The following is a 16,926-nucleotide window of genomic DNA, read 5'->3' on the forward strand; positions in this document are numbered from 1 at the left end:
GAGCCCCATATTAGTGTTTACAGGGGCCCTGGGCCCACAAGCCTATCACTGCTTTCTGGCTCTGCCCCTCTGATGTGGCCATGGTCTCCACCTCTTTCTCTGTGGAGGAGCTGGTCACCACTCATCTGCCTTTCTGCCAGGTGCAGTTTGTCTCCAACCTCCAAACTCCCCTTTCTGCACCTTCCCCCTCTCTTGGTGACCCCTTTTCTTCTCTGGCATCCTTAACTTTCTCTACCCCTTCGTCCATCAACGCCTTCTTCAGAAAAGCATGGGTCAGATTCCTTGACACAGATGCCACATGGTTACTTCCTCCAATAATTGCATTTTTACAGGGGACCACACCTGAAGCCAGAAGAGTTAGTCTCTGAGTAATTACAGTCCTTGGCCACCAGCAAGCTACTGGGGGAAATCATCTCTTGAATGGGCAGAGAGAGGTACATTTTTGGTAGCTGTAAAATGATATCACAGAGTTGTTGATTCTCATTCATTCTTGTGTTCAGAAGAGGAGCCCGTCTTTTAAGTATAGTGAATTCTCTTAGTGACATACAGGTGTACAGTTTCTTTTCAAGGACCTACAAAATAAGAGGGGCTATCTTTAAGAAGACATTCTTCACATTGGAAGTGGATACAGTTTTGATTCTTCAACTCCGTTTTCTCACTTGTCCAAGGTTGTACCAAACCACTCCATCTGAGTGACACAGTGATGTTTCTAACATGCACACCTCAAATATTGGAACTAGACGAGGGGAAAAATTTCAAAGCCCACTGGAAAAAACTCCCTAAGATATAAAGATATATGACTTTTTCCCCTAGCATATCAGGAAAAATTAAGACTACAGAAGAGGGGGAAAAACAACAGGTTTTCCCTGAAATGCTGTTTTTGCCACCCTCATGCCCTAAGAGAAGGTAGCCAACAAAAGAAATGAAAAGAGCCAATTGCTTGTTCACATATCTATTTACAACAATGGAGAATAGCTGATTTTTCAAAGACTTGGGGTAAAAAAGAGGTTCTAGAATTTTCTTTCATCAGCTTTGCTGTGGTTTTCCAGTCCGCACAATTGTGAAGCCTGTCTTTATAGCCAAACATGTCTCTGGCTGCATTTTTCTTCTTTTCATACCATTGTTGGGGCTCATTGGAGACATTCTGGCCTCAGCTACTCATCCGCCTCCACACTTGAAAGTATTACTAGGTCATTTCACAGTCTTCTTGTTTGCAGTCAGTATTTCCAATTCTTTTTAGTGTTTCCTTCTAGTTATTCAACTAAAAATAATAGAAACGAATGGCTAAATTCAAGATCAAACTCTTCCAGTAATCTCATACCAAGCCCCCTCCTTTTTTTTCCACACTTGAACCATTTGAAAAATTCCAAAAAATATTTTTTCCATGACCTTGCCTAGATTTGGCTGTAGCCCAAGAGATAAAAACGCATGATAAAGGCTCTTCTGATGGTGCTTCTAAACTCAAGCCAAACCCAGCAAGGAAGGAATGGCTCTCAAGTAGCCCGACTTCTTAACGGAGGAGATTTGGCAAAGTTTAGATCAACACCTGAACATTTGGCTCCTTATTGCAACTTGGATGAGCAAACTGAATTGGGAAATTAAGTGTAGTGGGGAAGGGGGACCTTCAGCCAATGCTAAATATTAAACTGAATTAAACTGAATTTTGAAGTGCCAAGAAGAATCTCCTTAGTCCTTTGTTATTTATCTTTTACTGAGGTCTCAGTGTTGTATTTCCTGCTGGGATTAAAAGAGAATGGCTTAGAGGAATTTCTGGAGGCTACTCCCATCTGAAAAATCCAGCGATTTAACTGGCCCATGGGGTTCAGAAACTTGGAATCAAGTTCAACAAAGGCACTAAGTGGCCAAGAGCTTATCCCAAATAAATCACAGCCCCCAAACAAGGTGTTGAAAATCTATGGCTTACTCTCAGTTCTGCTGCTGATTTATTCAATGACTTATTGCACTTCTCTACCCTCCCTCCTCAATTTCATCTCTAAAGTCAAAGTGATGACACCTGGGACCTGTGAACATGAATGATTTCAGTGGTTTCCTGTGTGTAAGCAGCTCTTCGATCCTGGCCTTCAAGGCTGGTAGAAGTGTGGTGGGTTAAGTGGATGTACTAAGACTGGCTTTCCATGAGGTTTTCTCAGCCCAGCCTCAGTTAACATGGAGGCTTAAAACTATGGGCACAATTTACCCACTTTGTCAGTTCCTCAGTCACCAATTAGTAGGACTGAGTCCTGAGCCAAACAGGCAAGTATTGAACACATGGAATTTCATGGGTTCTCTTGACCTGTCCTTTTTGTGATCTTCTCTTTCTGTGCACACCTTAAAACAAATGGTTTCAGGGAGTGGCCACTCCCAGGAGAGGACAGAGTTAGGGTGAAGAATGGGGCAGTGAGCATCGTGAGGCAATGCAGCCCTTTTGTTCAGAAGTTGCCTTGTCTCCCTCAACCATCACCCTTTTCAAAGAGCCCTCATCAGAAAGGCCCTCATACCTTTCTCATTTCCTTCCTGTAAAGACAAGGGAATTCTAGAGCAGAGGAGAGCATCAGTGTTTACTTTACAGAGGAGCAAATGGAGACCCAGGGAGGTCAATGACTGGTCAAGGCTCTAACACCTGAGGCAGAACCAGATGGGAGGTAGGCATTCCACCCCCAGCCTAGGGCCCTCCACATCCCACACCACTTCCTTCAGTGCAGGGTGATGCTGCCACTCATCAGGCTTCCGAGTGTCTCTGCTACACACTCTGGATGACAACCCTGTCATCAGCTTCAAGCAGGCCTCTTAATCCACTGCTCAGGGTTGGCATGGAAGGGACTCTTCAAAGAAACGAGCACGTCAGTGACCTGAAATGATCTGTGTACGAGTGTACGAGTGTCCCAAGGGCTGTCTTAAATTATTTATCCAAAAGTAACCAGTGGTTTGGGGCAGACTTCTCGCTTTCCTGGCCATATTGTGAAGCTCCTTTACAATGCAGGAAGTAAACAGTGTCAAGGCCAATACACTCACAGTAGAAACAGCGAAGGCTGCGAATTTTCTGTAAGAAACTGCAGAAAAGCAAACTAATGAAGGAATGCTAATCCCAAATAATCTTAACTTAGAAGAAGGAAGAAAATGAGAGAGACAGGAAAGATAAAAAAGTGTGTGTGTGTGTGTGTGTGTCACAGAAAGAGAGAGTGAGAGAGAGAATGGAAAGGGCCATGAGAGAGGGCCTTCTTATTTGAGGACTAAATCATGTTCAGTAGGAATTTCCAGGCAGCAGGTTGGAGTGTCTTGGGATGTGTCTCCTGAGCAGCATGTGTGGTCTTACACTACCAGGCAGTGTTCCAGGGAGAAGCTTATTTCATTAGAAGAGGTTGGGTTTGTGACTCGGTATGGCTGTTCACCTTTTGTGCCATAGTGTTGCAATTTATTGACAAACACACTAGAGAATATTTGACTCTTCTAGGGTGGAGGGTGTTTCTGGAATAGTCCTGCGGGTGTTTTCATAACTAGTCACCCTGGTCTCTCATTCCAAAAAATCAGGACAACAGATGAGTGAGACCTTGAATCATGCTTCACAGTGTACCTACTCTGTCTCTTGATGATGTGAGAAGGGACACTGACCAAAACAAGGTGACTTTTTGGCCTGAGACTGATCTCCATATGAAAATGACTAGAGTTTTGTGAAGTTGGGTTGTATTTGTTTTTAAGCAGTAAACACTGTGCCCACTTAATTACTCAAGCTCTGTAAAACCCCTTCCAGTCATTCATTTGGAGTTGACCTCTTTCTCTCACTATGCTGTCTGCAACAGCTGGGGAAGGGGATAGGTGTTAGGGATTGGGAGGGCAGAGATCTGACTCTCACATAGATATATGCAAGGTGGGAGATTTGTGGCAAAGCAAGGCGATCTCTTTGAATTCCTTGATGAGCCTGATATGAATGAATGCAAGCCCAAAGACAAGAGATCGGGTGCCATGTTTGAAAGCATTTCTATCAATCAGACAGATAAAGGAGAAAGAAATCTCCCAATGCCCAACTTGCAGCAGCCTCAATTCCAAAGTATCCTGCTCCCCACTCCCACATTTTCCTTCCTGGTAGTGGCCCAGGTTCATTTGCCCAATCCCTGCCCTGCACTCCAGCAGCACTTTGGAGTCCTCTCCGCAATGCCTCGCTTTCTTTCATGCTACTTTGGCATGGGTGAGTCACTTCCCAACCACACTGAAGGGCTTTGATGGTAAACACCTGGTCCCTTACATCTTTATTTTCCAAAGTCCTCAATTCGTCTCCCGGCCATGCAGTAAGCCCTCTTACTAAGTTGGTGTTAGGTTGGTTAGTTGGTTAATGAAAACTGCCCTTTGAAGAACAATGTAATTTAGTTTCCTGCTCTGGGTGATGTCTATCATGGAAAGCATGAAACCCCAAATTTCAGATCCCCACATCTTCAAGTTCATGAGAAGCCCCTCAAAGCCCTACTCCATCAGAGTAGTCAGCCAGCAGGCAACCAAAGTGTGTATCCAGCCAACCTGGATCTGAGATAAGGCAGACTCTTTTATTTTATTAGAAGGGGGCAGTAGGGATATGGTGGTAGTTACAGTGCCCCAGCCACACCCAAAGAACTTGAATGCAGACTGGGGATCTACCCTGGCCCTAATACAATATTTGAGAGTATTTGTAGTCAGGCTGACCTGAGACTCAAACCACACAGGGGCCTAGAAGGAAACAGGGTCATGGGAGCACAAAGGTTGAAAGCAGAACTTGTGTGGGTGGTAAGATCCCTTCCTGACCTGCGTTCTTCTAGAGGTGCGGCCCATTGCACTCTCCCTAGCCCATCTCACACTCACAAACACACGCACCCACTAAAACAGAGTCCTGGAAGTTCCTCTCCAAGTTTTCCCCATTGAAAACAAAATTCTGAGTCCCTGGTTCCTTTCTCCCACTCTCTCCTGATGTCTGCCCTGACTTCAGCAGCTAGGTCCGCCATCCTGCGGCTACCATTTCCCCTTTCCAGGGAGCTGCTGCCTCTACCCTCTGCCTTGGCCCCCTAGTTCATCATTCTCCCTCCTGCCTCCCAGAGGCCAGTAGCTTTACCCCTTGGTTTTCCTGGTAGCCACTTACCTGCCGCACCTTGCCTTTTCTTTGCTAGAACTACAGGGACCTGGTGGGAGAACCACATTCCTTCCTGCTAGCCTCCTAAGGAAACAGGCTGCAGTTTACCTACCAGGCTAAACAGAAAAGGAAAGTGGCCGGCAAAGGGCAAAGATGCTTTTGAGAGAGAGAAAGCTCTTAATCAAACACAGATATCAAGAATATTAGCAAGGGGACTAGAGAAAATTGCTATCAAAGTAAATGGTTTTTTGTACAAATGTTCCCTTTATTTGTGTTTTCCCCAGTGTGCCGTTCTTTCTTTAAGCTTGGTGAACAGATGCGTTTTTGAAAATGTTGATTAACTTATCCTTTTTTTGACCCCCTTCCCACTCACTCAAACTCAGGGAAGCAGTGATTATACAAAAAGCCAAGTCAAGCCGCTAAAGTGTTCTTCTTCACCTTAAGTAGCCTTTGATTCTCCAGGTGCAGAAATCTCAGCTGCATCTGGGCAATTGATTTCATTGAGTCTTAGAAATGGGCCAGTTCTTAGGAAATCATCTCATCCAGTCCTCAACCTCCAGAGACAAGAGGCTGTGATCTCCTGGGATAAAATGTTCTCAAAATCATTAGCATCCTTTTACCCTTTTTCCTTCAAGATCAATGCCACATTCACCCCTTTCCAGCCAGTGATCTATGGTATCCTAAGACCTCTTTGAGGGTGTGAGATGGAGCAAGAGGTCACTCCAGCCTCCAAGAATTCATCACATCCTTGGCAAAAACAAGATCCCTAAAAGCAAGCATAGGATTTGGCCCAGAAGTCACCAGCAGGAACCCCGTGGTTCTCATCCTAGGCTGATTCACCTATTCTCATCCAGTGTTCTGCCTCTTTTACTGGTGAAGATGTTAAGACATATGAGTGGCCCATCAAACCAATTAATTGTTGGAAATGTGACGGTTTTCTTCCATGTTGTTGTTGTTGTTGTTGTTGTTTTAATATGGAAAAAAGCCCTCTGGGTTGACTTTCACAAGTTCAGTTTGATCCCTGTGACAAACACCACCTGTCTCCTGTTGATTCATGTTCACATTTCCCTTCCAAGGAAACAACCTGCTCTGTCGGGGCCTGGAGAAGAATGCAGGGAGTGGGCATTTAGGTGGGGAGGCTGGCGTGGCCTGCAGGTGCCAGTTGCTGTGCTTTAAACACACCAGGAATGGGCTGGAGTTATGGAGGATTGGTGCCACATGGCATCAATCTTTTCAAATGGGGTCTTGGCAAGTTGTTTTGTGCATCCCTTACTAGTGACCGAGGGGGATGAGAATGTGCTTTAGCACTCTGGCCAGAAATGAGGACTTCTAAGATGATTAAAACCATGGCCCCCAGGAAAAGACTGAATTTCAAGTGTGACAGCGATGGATCAATGCTCAGTTCAGATCATGGTCAAGTAGATCTTCCCTGAGATATAGTGCTGATGAGGGAAGCTTTCAGGATAGTCTAAAGTTCTTTTTCTCCCTCTTGTCTGATACTTGAGCCATTTGAGATTTTGATTTTCTTTTAAGCCTTGATTTTTGGATTTCAATTAAGAGTAGTGACTTCAAGATTGTTTATCTGACTTGGTGGAACAAAACTCTGAAAGGGCCATACACATTCACTGGGGCTGTCTTGAGCTGGCAGCTTGGAAAGGCATAATTAGCTTGTGAGATAGGAAGAAATGGTAAGATGCTGCTGTTCCCATGCATTTGATGTTCTCTATTAATGTTTTACCATTTCAGACAGAAAATTTTCATTGGTTCTGTTTTCTATAAGTTGGACAGCACAGTGAATAGAGAGACCTGTATTATCACCCTCCCAAATTATCATGAAAAAGAAAGAGATAGACAGTGATAATACTGGAGAAAATTCATAGTAAATTAACTTAGCCTGGCTAGTCAGATTGGATGCCCATCTTTGATCTATTCTAAACCATGGAGAAAGCCAATAGGAAAAATAGATTTGGGAAGAAGGATGAGAGAGATTAGCACAGATATGTGAAGGTCAACAGGCATTACGACATGCCTCCCGTTTCTGCTCTTAAATTAAAACATATAATGATGAAACAAGACTTCCTTAAACTACCATATGTTTCCATGAAATCCAGAGGATAAAGACTCTGATGATTTTGTGCCCTCTGAGATGTGTGCCTATGAAGAGGTGCAGCATGCTATACTAAATGGACATCCCAGTAAAGGCAGCTGCCTTTACTGCCTTTACTTTCACTAAAGGTGCCTTCAGTGAAACCAGTGTTCCTAATGAATGCCAGTCATTGAAAAGGCACAGGGGCAGGGGTTGCTTGGCACTGAAGACCCAGAGTTTCTTATTTCTGTGTTACTGGTTGTGGTTGGTGGAAGATACAGGTCATATGAAGGAGAACAATCCAGTAATGTCCATACTGAATGATCTAGAAGTGGAGGTGATTCTCTAGCTGCCTGCCAGAATGGGGAGTCATTCTTATAAAGATTGCCTCCCTGCCTTTTAGCCATGGTGATAGAACTTGTTATTAACTTGTTTTTATTTTCTTTATATTATAGTGGACATCCCAGAAATACATGACAGAGAAGGATATGAAGATGAAATTGATGGTGAGTATTGTTATGATTTAGCAGGTAATCATGAAATTCAAGTTTGGTTATAAAGACATCAACAAAAATAATGCCCAGGGTATGGGAGGGCCAAAATTTAGAACTATCAGTCAGAAATATATAAAAGAATCTGGAGAAAAATGAGGGAACCATCAATGGGTCTGCCAGGGTCAACTTTAGAGGTTTAGAAAGTGTATTGAGTTCCCTCTGCTTAATCTGAAATAGATCCCCTCTTTCTAGAAACTTGTTACCTGGATGGACTTCAAATCTGAATAAACCCTTTACAAGTGAAAGATCAGCTCCTCTATATGTATCATTGCCTGAAGCTTTTGACCTTCTCCCAAAAATGGCCTGAGTAAATGAGCATAATGTGAATATTCTCCCAGACCTGCTGTGGTTTCTGGTTCCCTGGCTTGGGGGGAACCTTCCTCACACTATTCAAGATTCCAATTCAGAGCTTGTTGCAAGATTTAGGTTTCTTTTTCACACTGACCATCTCATATCTTTATATTTATTCCAAGCTCTATTTTTTCACTGCAAATACACATACTTCAAGAGGATAGAGGGCTGCTGAGCAAATATGTAGATGTAATTTCTTCCCTCAACTCATAATAGCACAGGTCTCTCTCTGGGCTTCTCTGCGTGCCAGAGTTGATCTCCAACAGACTCAACAGCAAGATTCCACTTAAAGAATAACTGTAGACTAAGATTTATGCATTTAAGAAGAACAGTTTATAGAGCAGCTGCTTTTAACCTTCCCTTAATCAGAAACTTCATGCGTAGTTATAGAAACTGGAGCGACTCACCCAAACAGCACCTTGTTAACTGACTGCAGACTCTCCCTGCAAACCCAGTCCAGCAGTCCTTTTATGGGCAAAAGTGCATGACCAACCTACATGGAGAGACTGCAGTGGATCAAGCAGAGGCACACTGGGATGGAGTAGAAAGGGCAATGGGTAAGGAGACAGAAAGCCTGATTTCCATTCCTACTTTAACTGCTTGCTAAGTCCCATGACCTGGAGTGAGTTACCTAGTCGCTTAATTTCTTTAAACCTCAGTTTCCTCACCTATTAAAATATATATAATATCCTACCTTCTTCATGGGATTATTAGATTTCAAAAAATGATGCCCAGATATGGGCATGCCTTAGCTACACTATGGAAACGTAATTAGATTAGTCTGCTAGGGCTTCCAGAACAGAGTACCACTGACTGGGTGGCTTTCAACAGACATATATTTTCTCACAGTTCTGGAAGCTAGAAATTTAAGATTAAGGTGTGGGCAGCGTTGGTTCTTTCTGAGGGCTGTGAGAAAGGATCTATTCTAGCTCTCTCTCCTTGACTTGGAGACGGCCATTTTCCTGTTCATACGAAATTATCTCGTGTGTGTCTCAGAATTTCCCCTTTTTCTAAGGATACTACTCTTATGGGATAAAGGCCCACCCTCATGACCTTATTTTAACTTGATAACCTCTGTAAAGGCCTTATCTCCATAGGTGGTGAGGGTTAGGACTTCGACATGAATTTAAGTGGCTGAAAAGGGGATACAGTTCAACCCGTAACAATAAGGCATGATGCCTTATTATTAAAGGAGGTCTGGTGGCTGGGGAAAATCTGCTGCTTATATGGCCAGGAATGCCAAATTAGGAAACTCATCATGTGCAAATGGTCCCAGACTGTCCTTTCATTAGCTTGAGGTTGGAAAGGAGGGATGTAGAGGTCCCCTTGAACACAAAGCCATCTCAGGTGCTGCAGAGCCACCCCAAAGGTGCTGTTAAAATCAGAGCTTACCTAGTGTAAGTCAAATTATTTAAATATTGGATACTTTGTACTTACTATGTGCCAGACACCAAGCACTTTACAAATATTAGTTCATGTAATCCTCCTAACAACCCAGTTGAGGCAGATTTTACTATTATCCCTATTTGAAAGAGGAGAAAACTGAAGCAAAGAGAGGTTCAATAGCTTGCCCAAAGTTACACAGCTAGGATGTGGCGAGGCTGGACTTTGAACCCAGGCAGACTAATTCCAGAGCTGCTGCTGCTACTGCTGTGCTCTGAAGAGCCTCTGGGCTGGGGAGGCTCAGTCACTTCACCCTGACATAGGCAGTGCCTGCAATCTCTCGTGTATTTTATGTATCGCAGATGAATATGAGGTGGACTGGAGCAATTCTTCTGCAACTTCAGGGTCTGGCGCCCCCTCGACTGACAAAGAAAAGAGCTGGCTGTACACGCTGGATCCCATCCTCATCACCATCATTGCCATGAGCTCGCTGGGTGTCCTCCTGGGGGCCACCTGTGCAGGCCTCCTGCTCTACTGCACCTGTTCCTACTCGGGCCTGAGCTCCCGCAGCTGCACCACGCTGGAGAACTACAACTTCGAGCTCTATGACGGCCTTAAACACAAGGTCAAGATGAACCACCAGAAGTGCTGCTCCGAGGCATGACATATTGCACCTGAATCCTATCTGACGTTTCATTCCAGCAAGAGGGGCTGGGGAAGATTACATTTTTTTTTTCCTTTGGAAACTGAATGCCATAATCTCGATCAAACCGATCCAGAATACCGAAGGTATGGACAGGACAGAAAAGTGAGTCACAGGAGGAAGGGAGATGCAGCCGCACAGGGGATAATTACCCCCTAGGACCGCGGTGGCTAAGTCATTGCAGGAACGGGGCCGTGTTCTCTGCTGGGACAAAACAGGAGCTCATCTCTTTGGGGTCACAGTTCTATTTTGTTTGTGAGTTTGTATTATTATTATTATTATATTTTATTTCTTTGGTCTGTGAGCAACTCAAAGAGGCAGAAGAGGAGAACGACTTTTCCAGTATAGAAGCGGAGCAGTGATGATTATTCTCCGCTTTCTCTTTCTAATCAACACTTGAAAAGCAAAGTGTCGTTTCAGCCTTTCCATCTTTACGAACAAAACTCAAAAAAAGCCGTCCAGCTTATCCCATCCTCTGATTGTCTTATGACTTAAGGGATTTACTGTGGTGTAGGTTCTGCCAGCCAACCCTACAAGCTGCCGTTTCCAGTCCTAGCATTTAAGTAGGATGTTGTTGCCTTTAACTTTTTTTATCCAGGGGAAAATTGCCATTTTAGGGTCAGCATGAACAGCTCTTTCTTGTATGCGATTTAAAACAAACCGGAAAGGAAACTTCACACGTCAAAATCCATAGAAGCGCCCGGATGACCTTAAAGTGCTTTGTGAGTGAATAGGAGCCATTCGCTAATTCTAGACCCACAGTGTCTGGTGGTGGGGCTTCCCTTGTGGGGCTTCTGGTGGTGGTTTTGCCTTTTCTTTTCCCTCCTCCATGTTCTTCTAAAACATTACATATATACACACACACACACACATTTTTCAGGTCTCTAAGCCCCTTGAAGCAGCGTTGTGTGATATTCTCAGAGACAGGGGAAAATAGAGGGAAAAATAGACTGTTGGTATGTTTTTCCCATCAATGAGATACTGTAACTGGTCACCACTGGACGGGAAGGAGAACAGTGGAGAGGGAAAGAGAAGCCCAACCTCTGTGATCCTATGAGGGCCAAGGCTGAGCAGTGTAGACAGAGACCCTTTGAAATGCATTTGTCTCTCGAATAGGCTAGTAAACACTGACTTCTCCTTTGGGTTACAACCACCACTTCAACCTTTCAGGAGAGTCAGAGCTAGGATGTACAAGAACTGATTCTAACCAGAAGTCTGCAAGTACTGTGGACAAGAATGCTAACCACACTGCTTCAACCTTGAGAGACCTAGGTTCTCACACACATGCACACACACATGCACGCATGCATGCACACCAATTTATGTTTTTTATTAAGTGCCTTGAAAAAATGAAGAAAAATGTATTTTCCCTCTATGTAAAAATTAGTGAATATCTTACGAATTAAGGCATTCCTCTTTCCCTAATCCCGATGGCTCCATTCCCAAGTACCCCAACTCACCACTGATCCTACTAAAGGAATGAGCCCTGCTACCCAAGTGGTAGTCATAGCCCTAGATGACTCTCAACTACTCTTCAAAGGGAGGCATCAGGAATAGAATGAAACTGTGTGAAGGATAAGATTGTTCGCATCAAGGTCCAAATCTTGATTTCATATTAACGCCTAAGGATTGCCTGTGTGCTGGAAATATATTTGAAACTCAACCAGTATGCCCAGCCTATTGCATATCAATGTCAGACCATTTTTGCTGCTATGGTCACCCACGATTTCATTTGTCTTATACCCAGGTGAAAGGGGAAGGGTGAATGGGACTGGCTGGTTCCTTTAAATGTTAACTTATGGAAATGCTAGTTCAAATGGTAATGTCACAGTGTTTTGTATGCAGAGAGCAAAGTTCAACCAACAGCTATTTATTCATGTGTGTGTGTCTTTGCGCCTTTGAGTTCTCTGTATCTACTGTGTATGTGAATGGTCATGTGGGACTCAGTGGTGGTGTTGTGACTTTGACCTAGGGCCGAGTGTCACAACTGATCTTGGCACTCGGCACTCATTGGCACAGTGGTAGTTAGAGGTGAAAAGTAGAGCTGTCAAGCCCAAGGGCTTAACTTTAGGGCTCCCCGAGTTGGACCCACAGCAGAAGCAAGATTTTAACGAGCCCCTTCCCTCTTCACCCTCCCATGATGCTCAGTGTTCAGAAAGCTGGTAAATCCTAGGGATTTCCAGAAGTAGCCTGCAGAAGAAGATAAGTTTGAAAGCCTACTCCAGCGGTCCTGATGCTCTCATGCCCAGTGAGCCATTTTACAGTTCTCCAAAGTCTAGCCCTGTCTCAGACCTGCACTTCACCTCTCAGTTATGTACAACTCAACTTGCATCCCTCTAAAAGTCCTATATCCATATTCACCTTTGGGTGATTGGAGGCCCTGAGTGGGTCTTGAATGCTAAACAGAAGCAGGGTACACAGGGCTACATGTAGATACCTCACCAAAGCTGGAGGCTGGTCTGTCGTAAGACAGAAAGAAAGATAGCTGGGCCCAATTTTGACTTGGCCAGGGAACACCTTGGTGTGTTTGTTATCTTTATCTGTGGGTAGGCTAGCTGACCCATCTCCTTGAGTCATTCCCTTCGGGAAACCCCACTCCCAGTATTGATCTCCTTTTTGCCTTGTACTAAATGACATATTACCTCCACACTCTCCCGGACTAGGCGGTCAACAGGGCCACAGGGTTGCTTTCTGTCTTTGGTGGGGCAGGGGAGTTGACAGGGATGAGGGTCCAAGGAATAAGCATGAATGACAAGAAACAAGGGAAAGAGTTAACCTGTCACATAGTAGGTTAACTTTTCCAGGGTTTGCAGTTAAAGGTATTCGACCATTCGCTGGCTGAGCCAGATCACGGGAACTTGAGAGCTTTTACTGTGATTCTTCAATGTAAAAAAATAAACAACAATGTCAAACTGTGTTTATATGATTTGTATAAAGCCTTTTTAAGATTACTATTTAAATAAACATTATACCAGAGATATTTTTCTGCATCATTTTTTTTGTTGTTGTTGTTGTTTGTTTTGTTTTGTTTTGTTTTGTTTTGTTTTGTTTTTCCTGCCTTGTCTTCATTGGAGACAAACAGATCCAGGATAAGGGTGACCAAATTGTCCCACTTTGCCTGAGACTTTTTCTGGTTTTTAGCACTGAATGTCCTGTTGAAACAGGATAGTTCCCTTGACCCCTTCACGGGACTCATGACAGGTGGCTTGCTTACTCAGCCTGCAGCTCTCAACCCCTTGTGGGAGGGGGAGAACACAGGAGAGTAGGTCGAGAGACCAGGATGAACCCTTTTGGGCAACCAGCAGGAGCAGAACTCTATGTGGGCCCACAGCAGAGTCTAGGGGTTGCCCATGACCCCTGGAACCCCAAAGGGCATATGTTACAGTGTGCTCTTTTAGCTTTGCCGTCCATGGATGCCTTAAGTGTTAAACAGCTCAGTGTAGGGTCACGGTGACAGCCTCTTGCACCTGCAGTCGGGTCGCTGCCTAGCATCCAGGAGGAATGAGGTTTCACAAACAAATTTGAGGGTGGTGAATGTGGAAGATTTTACTGAGTGGTGGAAGTGGCTCTCAGTGGGATGGGGAGTTGGAAAGGGGATAGAGTGGGAAGGTGGTCTTCTCCTGTAGTTTGGCCATCCCTGGCTGAACTCTTCTTCGAGGTCCCACTATCAAACTGTCCCTCTGAAGTCAAGCTGCTTCTCTCCAACATCTGGCTGCTGCTTCTCTCCTTCTCTGCCACTCTGCTGCTCTGTTGGTGGGGCCTGGGGTTTTTATGGGTACAGGATGGGGGACAGGGCAGGCCAGGGTGGTTTTGGAAAAGGCAACATTCAGGCAGGAAAACAAGAATGTATGTTCTCACTTTGGGCCGCAGGTACCAAAGAAGAGGGTGGTACCCTTTGTCTGAGTCAGCTTGGTATAGCAGGCTACCACAGACTCAGTGGCTTAAACAACAGATATACATTTCTTACAGTTCTGGAGGCTGAGAAGTCCAAGATCAAGGCAACAACAGATTCAGTGTCTGATGAGGGCTGTCTTCCTAGCTTTTAGATGGCTGCCTTTTCTCTGTGTGCTCACCTGGCCTTTCCATGGAGAAAGATCTTTCTGTTTTCTTCTTCTAATAAGAGCACTAATCCCATCATGAGGGTGGGACCTAATGACCCACCTCATGACCTAATCTAAACATAATTACCTCACAAAGGTCTCAGATCCTCATACCATCAAAATGGTAGTTGAGGCTTTGATATATGAATTTTAGAAGGACACAAACATTCAGTCCATAATAACCCCCAATCCTGGGCAAACTAAGATGGTAAGTCATCCTCTTGGGATAATGTTTCTTCTCAGCATTTGAAGCAGTAGGCTGATGGGTTGGTTGGCTTCTTATAAAATGAAGATAGTGTGGGAATGGGTGATGGGCCATCTGGCCAGATGGGCTACTTTAACTCAGAGTCCTGCCTGGTAGACTTCAGAGGCTGTGACCCCTACAAACTCTTCCTCCCTGAACATCACCAGGCCCTGCAACTTTAGATTATTTGCTCCTTCCTTTGTGGTCAAACCCTCAATCGTCAATGTTTCTGGTGGTTCAGCATCTGCGATGGTGCTTCTCAAAGTGTGGTTCCTGGCCAGCAGTGTTAGCATCATTGGGGAACTTGTCAGAGGAGATGTATATGCTTAGGTTCCATTCCAGATCTACTGAATCAGAAACTCTGGGGGTGAGGTCTAGGGATTTGTGCTTCATCAAAACCCACCAGGGGAATCTGATGCTCTTTCAAATTTAAGTATCATTGTTCCAGGAGAAATGAAAATGTTTGTATCCTCCTAAAATTCCTACAGCAAATCCTCAACCCCCATTGTGATGGTATTACACGATGGGATCTTTGGGAGGTAATTATGTTTAGGTCATGAGGTGGGTCATTAGGTCCCACCCTCATGATGGGATTAGTGCCTTTAGTGGAAGAACTATCCTGGCCTCAGGTGACTGAGTGATTGAGGACCTTTTCACCCATTGGTTATTGGATTCAAAACATACCAGATTTGGGCCAGTGAAAGCTAAAGGAAGCCAAGTATGCTCTTATGTAGTACAATAAGTTCCCAGGCAAGGAGGAGGGAAACACTTCATTATGAACCTCCCTCCCCATGGAAGCTCTGAACCTGAGCCAAATTTGCCACCATCCTGAGGCTCTGTTCACCCTGAAAAGGAAATCTGTTTCAGTCATTTATTTAAGAAATGTTTTTAAGCAGTTCCTGATTTTGTAAGCTCTTGGAGCTTTCACTCAGGGAGGGGGACAGGAGGCAAACAGCCAAACTCAAGAGCATGATCAACAAAGGAGAAGGACTGGAGATGGGCTGGGAAGGTGAAGGGCCAGGGCACACTGCACCTTAAGGCTCCAGTGAGGAAGTACTCTCTCTTCTGCATCATTCTTCCACTCTTTTTAATTTATAAAAAAGGGCAGCCCCCAGTACCACTCATTCCTCACTGACCAATAAGGTTACCACAGTCAAACCTCTGCAATTTCCATCTTTGCCCCTCTTGTGATCTTACAATGTCTTGTGTGTCCTGGGATGCCTGCTTCTAAGGTGGTATTGACCCTAGCAAAAATAACAGGTTAAAACAAAAGCAAATTTCTTCTTTCCTTTAGTTGAGCTTTTGGATATTTTTAAAGCCCTAATAAACTAATAATATCTCCTGGTCCCTAGCCAGCAAGTGTTTACATAAGACCTTTTTTTTTTCCTAATCTACATCCTTCTGGAAATGTTTACATGAAACTCAGGGGAGGCAGGCAGGCCAGTGAAATGAGGTTGGAACAGAACCATGGTTGAAGAAAACAGGACCCATCTGGATGCAGAGGCCACCTTTGCCCCTGCGATGTTGGTGGTGTTGATGGGGGTGTGGGAGGGAACCTGAAGAGGTTGAAAGATGACTCAATTTCAGTTCTCACAGCCTTCAGGCTCTAATCCCAGGCTGAGCTAAACAAAACTCTTGGGAAAAATATCTCTCCACCGGGGGATAAAGGGTGTGAGATGGGGAGTGGGGTGGTGGGAAGCGGGTGATGGTCAGAAGAGCAAATGCACCCAGTGGTGGTGGGGGCTGAGAGCTACCTCGCTGTCACCCTAGGGGCTCACAGTAACTTAACAGTCATTTCCATCAACACAATGGGAAGAGTCCTAGAAGGTTACACATTGCCCCAGCCTGAGGCAAAGGCAGGGCTTGCCCCTGAATTCCTATCTCAGAACTCCTGAGCCACCTTCGCAGCTGCCCACCACACCTTCCAAGGCTGGTCCTCTTTCTTCCTGAGTTTTCTCAGTGACCCTCAGGGGCAGTTCCTGGTGGAAGGACATGCCTTCCATGTTCTCTCTGGTGGCCCAAGCAAGAGACCGCCAAGGGAACTAAGAGCTAGATTATTTCTGCAGCTCATCCAAAGAATAACACCTGTTTCCTCTTCCTTCCCTGCCAGAAAACCCTATAGGACAAGTGTGTGTGTGTGTGTGCGCGTGCAAGTGCTGTTCCTGTCACCACAGTTTTACAAGTGCTGTAAGAAAAGGAGGCCCTCTCACTAAGAAAACATATCCCACCTGGCCACAGTGCGTCTGAGCCATCTCTCACCCTCCTCCTACCCAGTGGCACCAGTGCAGGAGGGAGCCCTCTCTGCAGAGGACACAGCCCAGGCCAAGCAGGGCCCACACAGGGTATAAACCCTGACCTGAGGCCCCATCAGGCCCACGTGCACACTGAGGTGCCCAGGCCTCTGCAGAACGCC

The 16,926-nt window shown here is 44.9% G+C and overlaps 1 protein-coding gene across 3 annotated transcripts in view; it reads left to right on the top strand.

Annotated features, from left to right (window-relative positions):
- Positions 1-13,145, top strand: part of NRP2 (neuropilin 2) — a 115,176-nt gene extending 102,031 nt beyond the window's left edge. For 2 of the 3 annotated variants that reach the window (XM_007965953.3, XM_007965954.3), the window contains exons 16-17: positions 7,634-7,684; positions 9,829-13,145. In XM_007965953.3, the coding sequence (XP_007964144.3) occupies positions 7,634-7,684; positions 9,829-10,130 (353 nt within the window). In that variant the 3' untranslated portion in view covers positions 10,131-13,145. Of the gene's footprint in view, positions 1-7,276; positions 7,584-7,633; positions 7,685-9,828 lie in introns of those variants that run through there. The other variant, XM_073019968.1, reaches the window with a different exon arrangement.
- Positions 13,146-16,926: the final 3,781 nt, after the last annotated feature.

This window comes from Chlorocebus sabaeus, chromosome 10 (genome assembly GCF_047675955.1).
Source record: "Chlorocebus sabaeus isolate Y175 chromosome 10, mChlSab1.0.hap1, whole genome shotgun sequence".
Taxonomy (NCBI): Eukaryota; Metazoa; Chordata; class Mammalia; order Primates; family Cercopithecidae; genus Chlorocebus; species Chlorocebus sabaeus.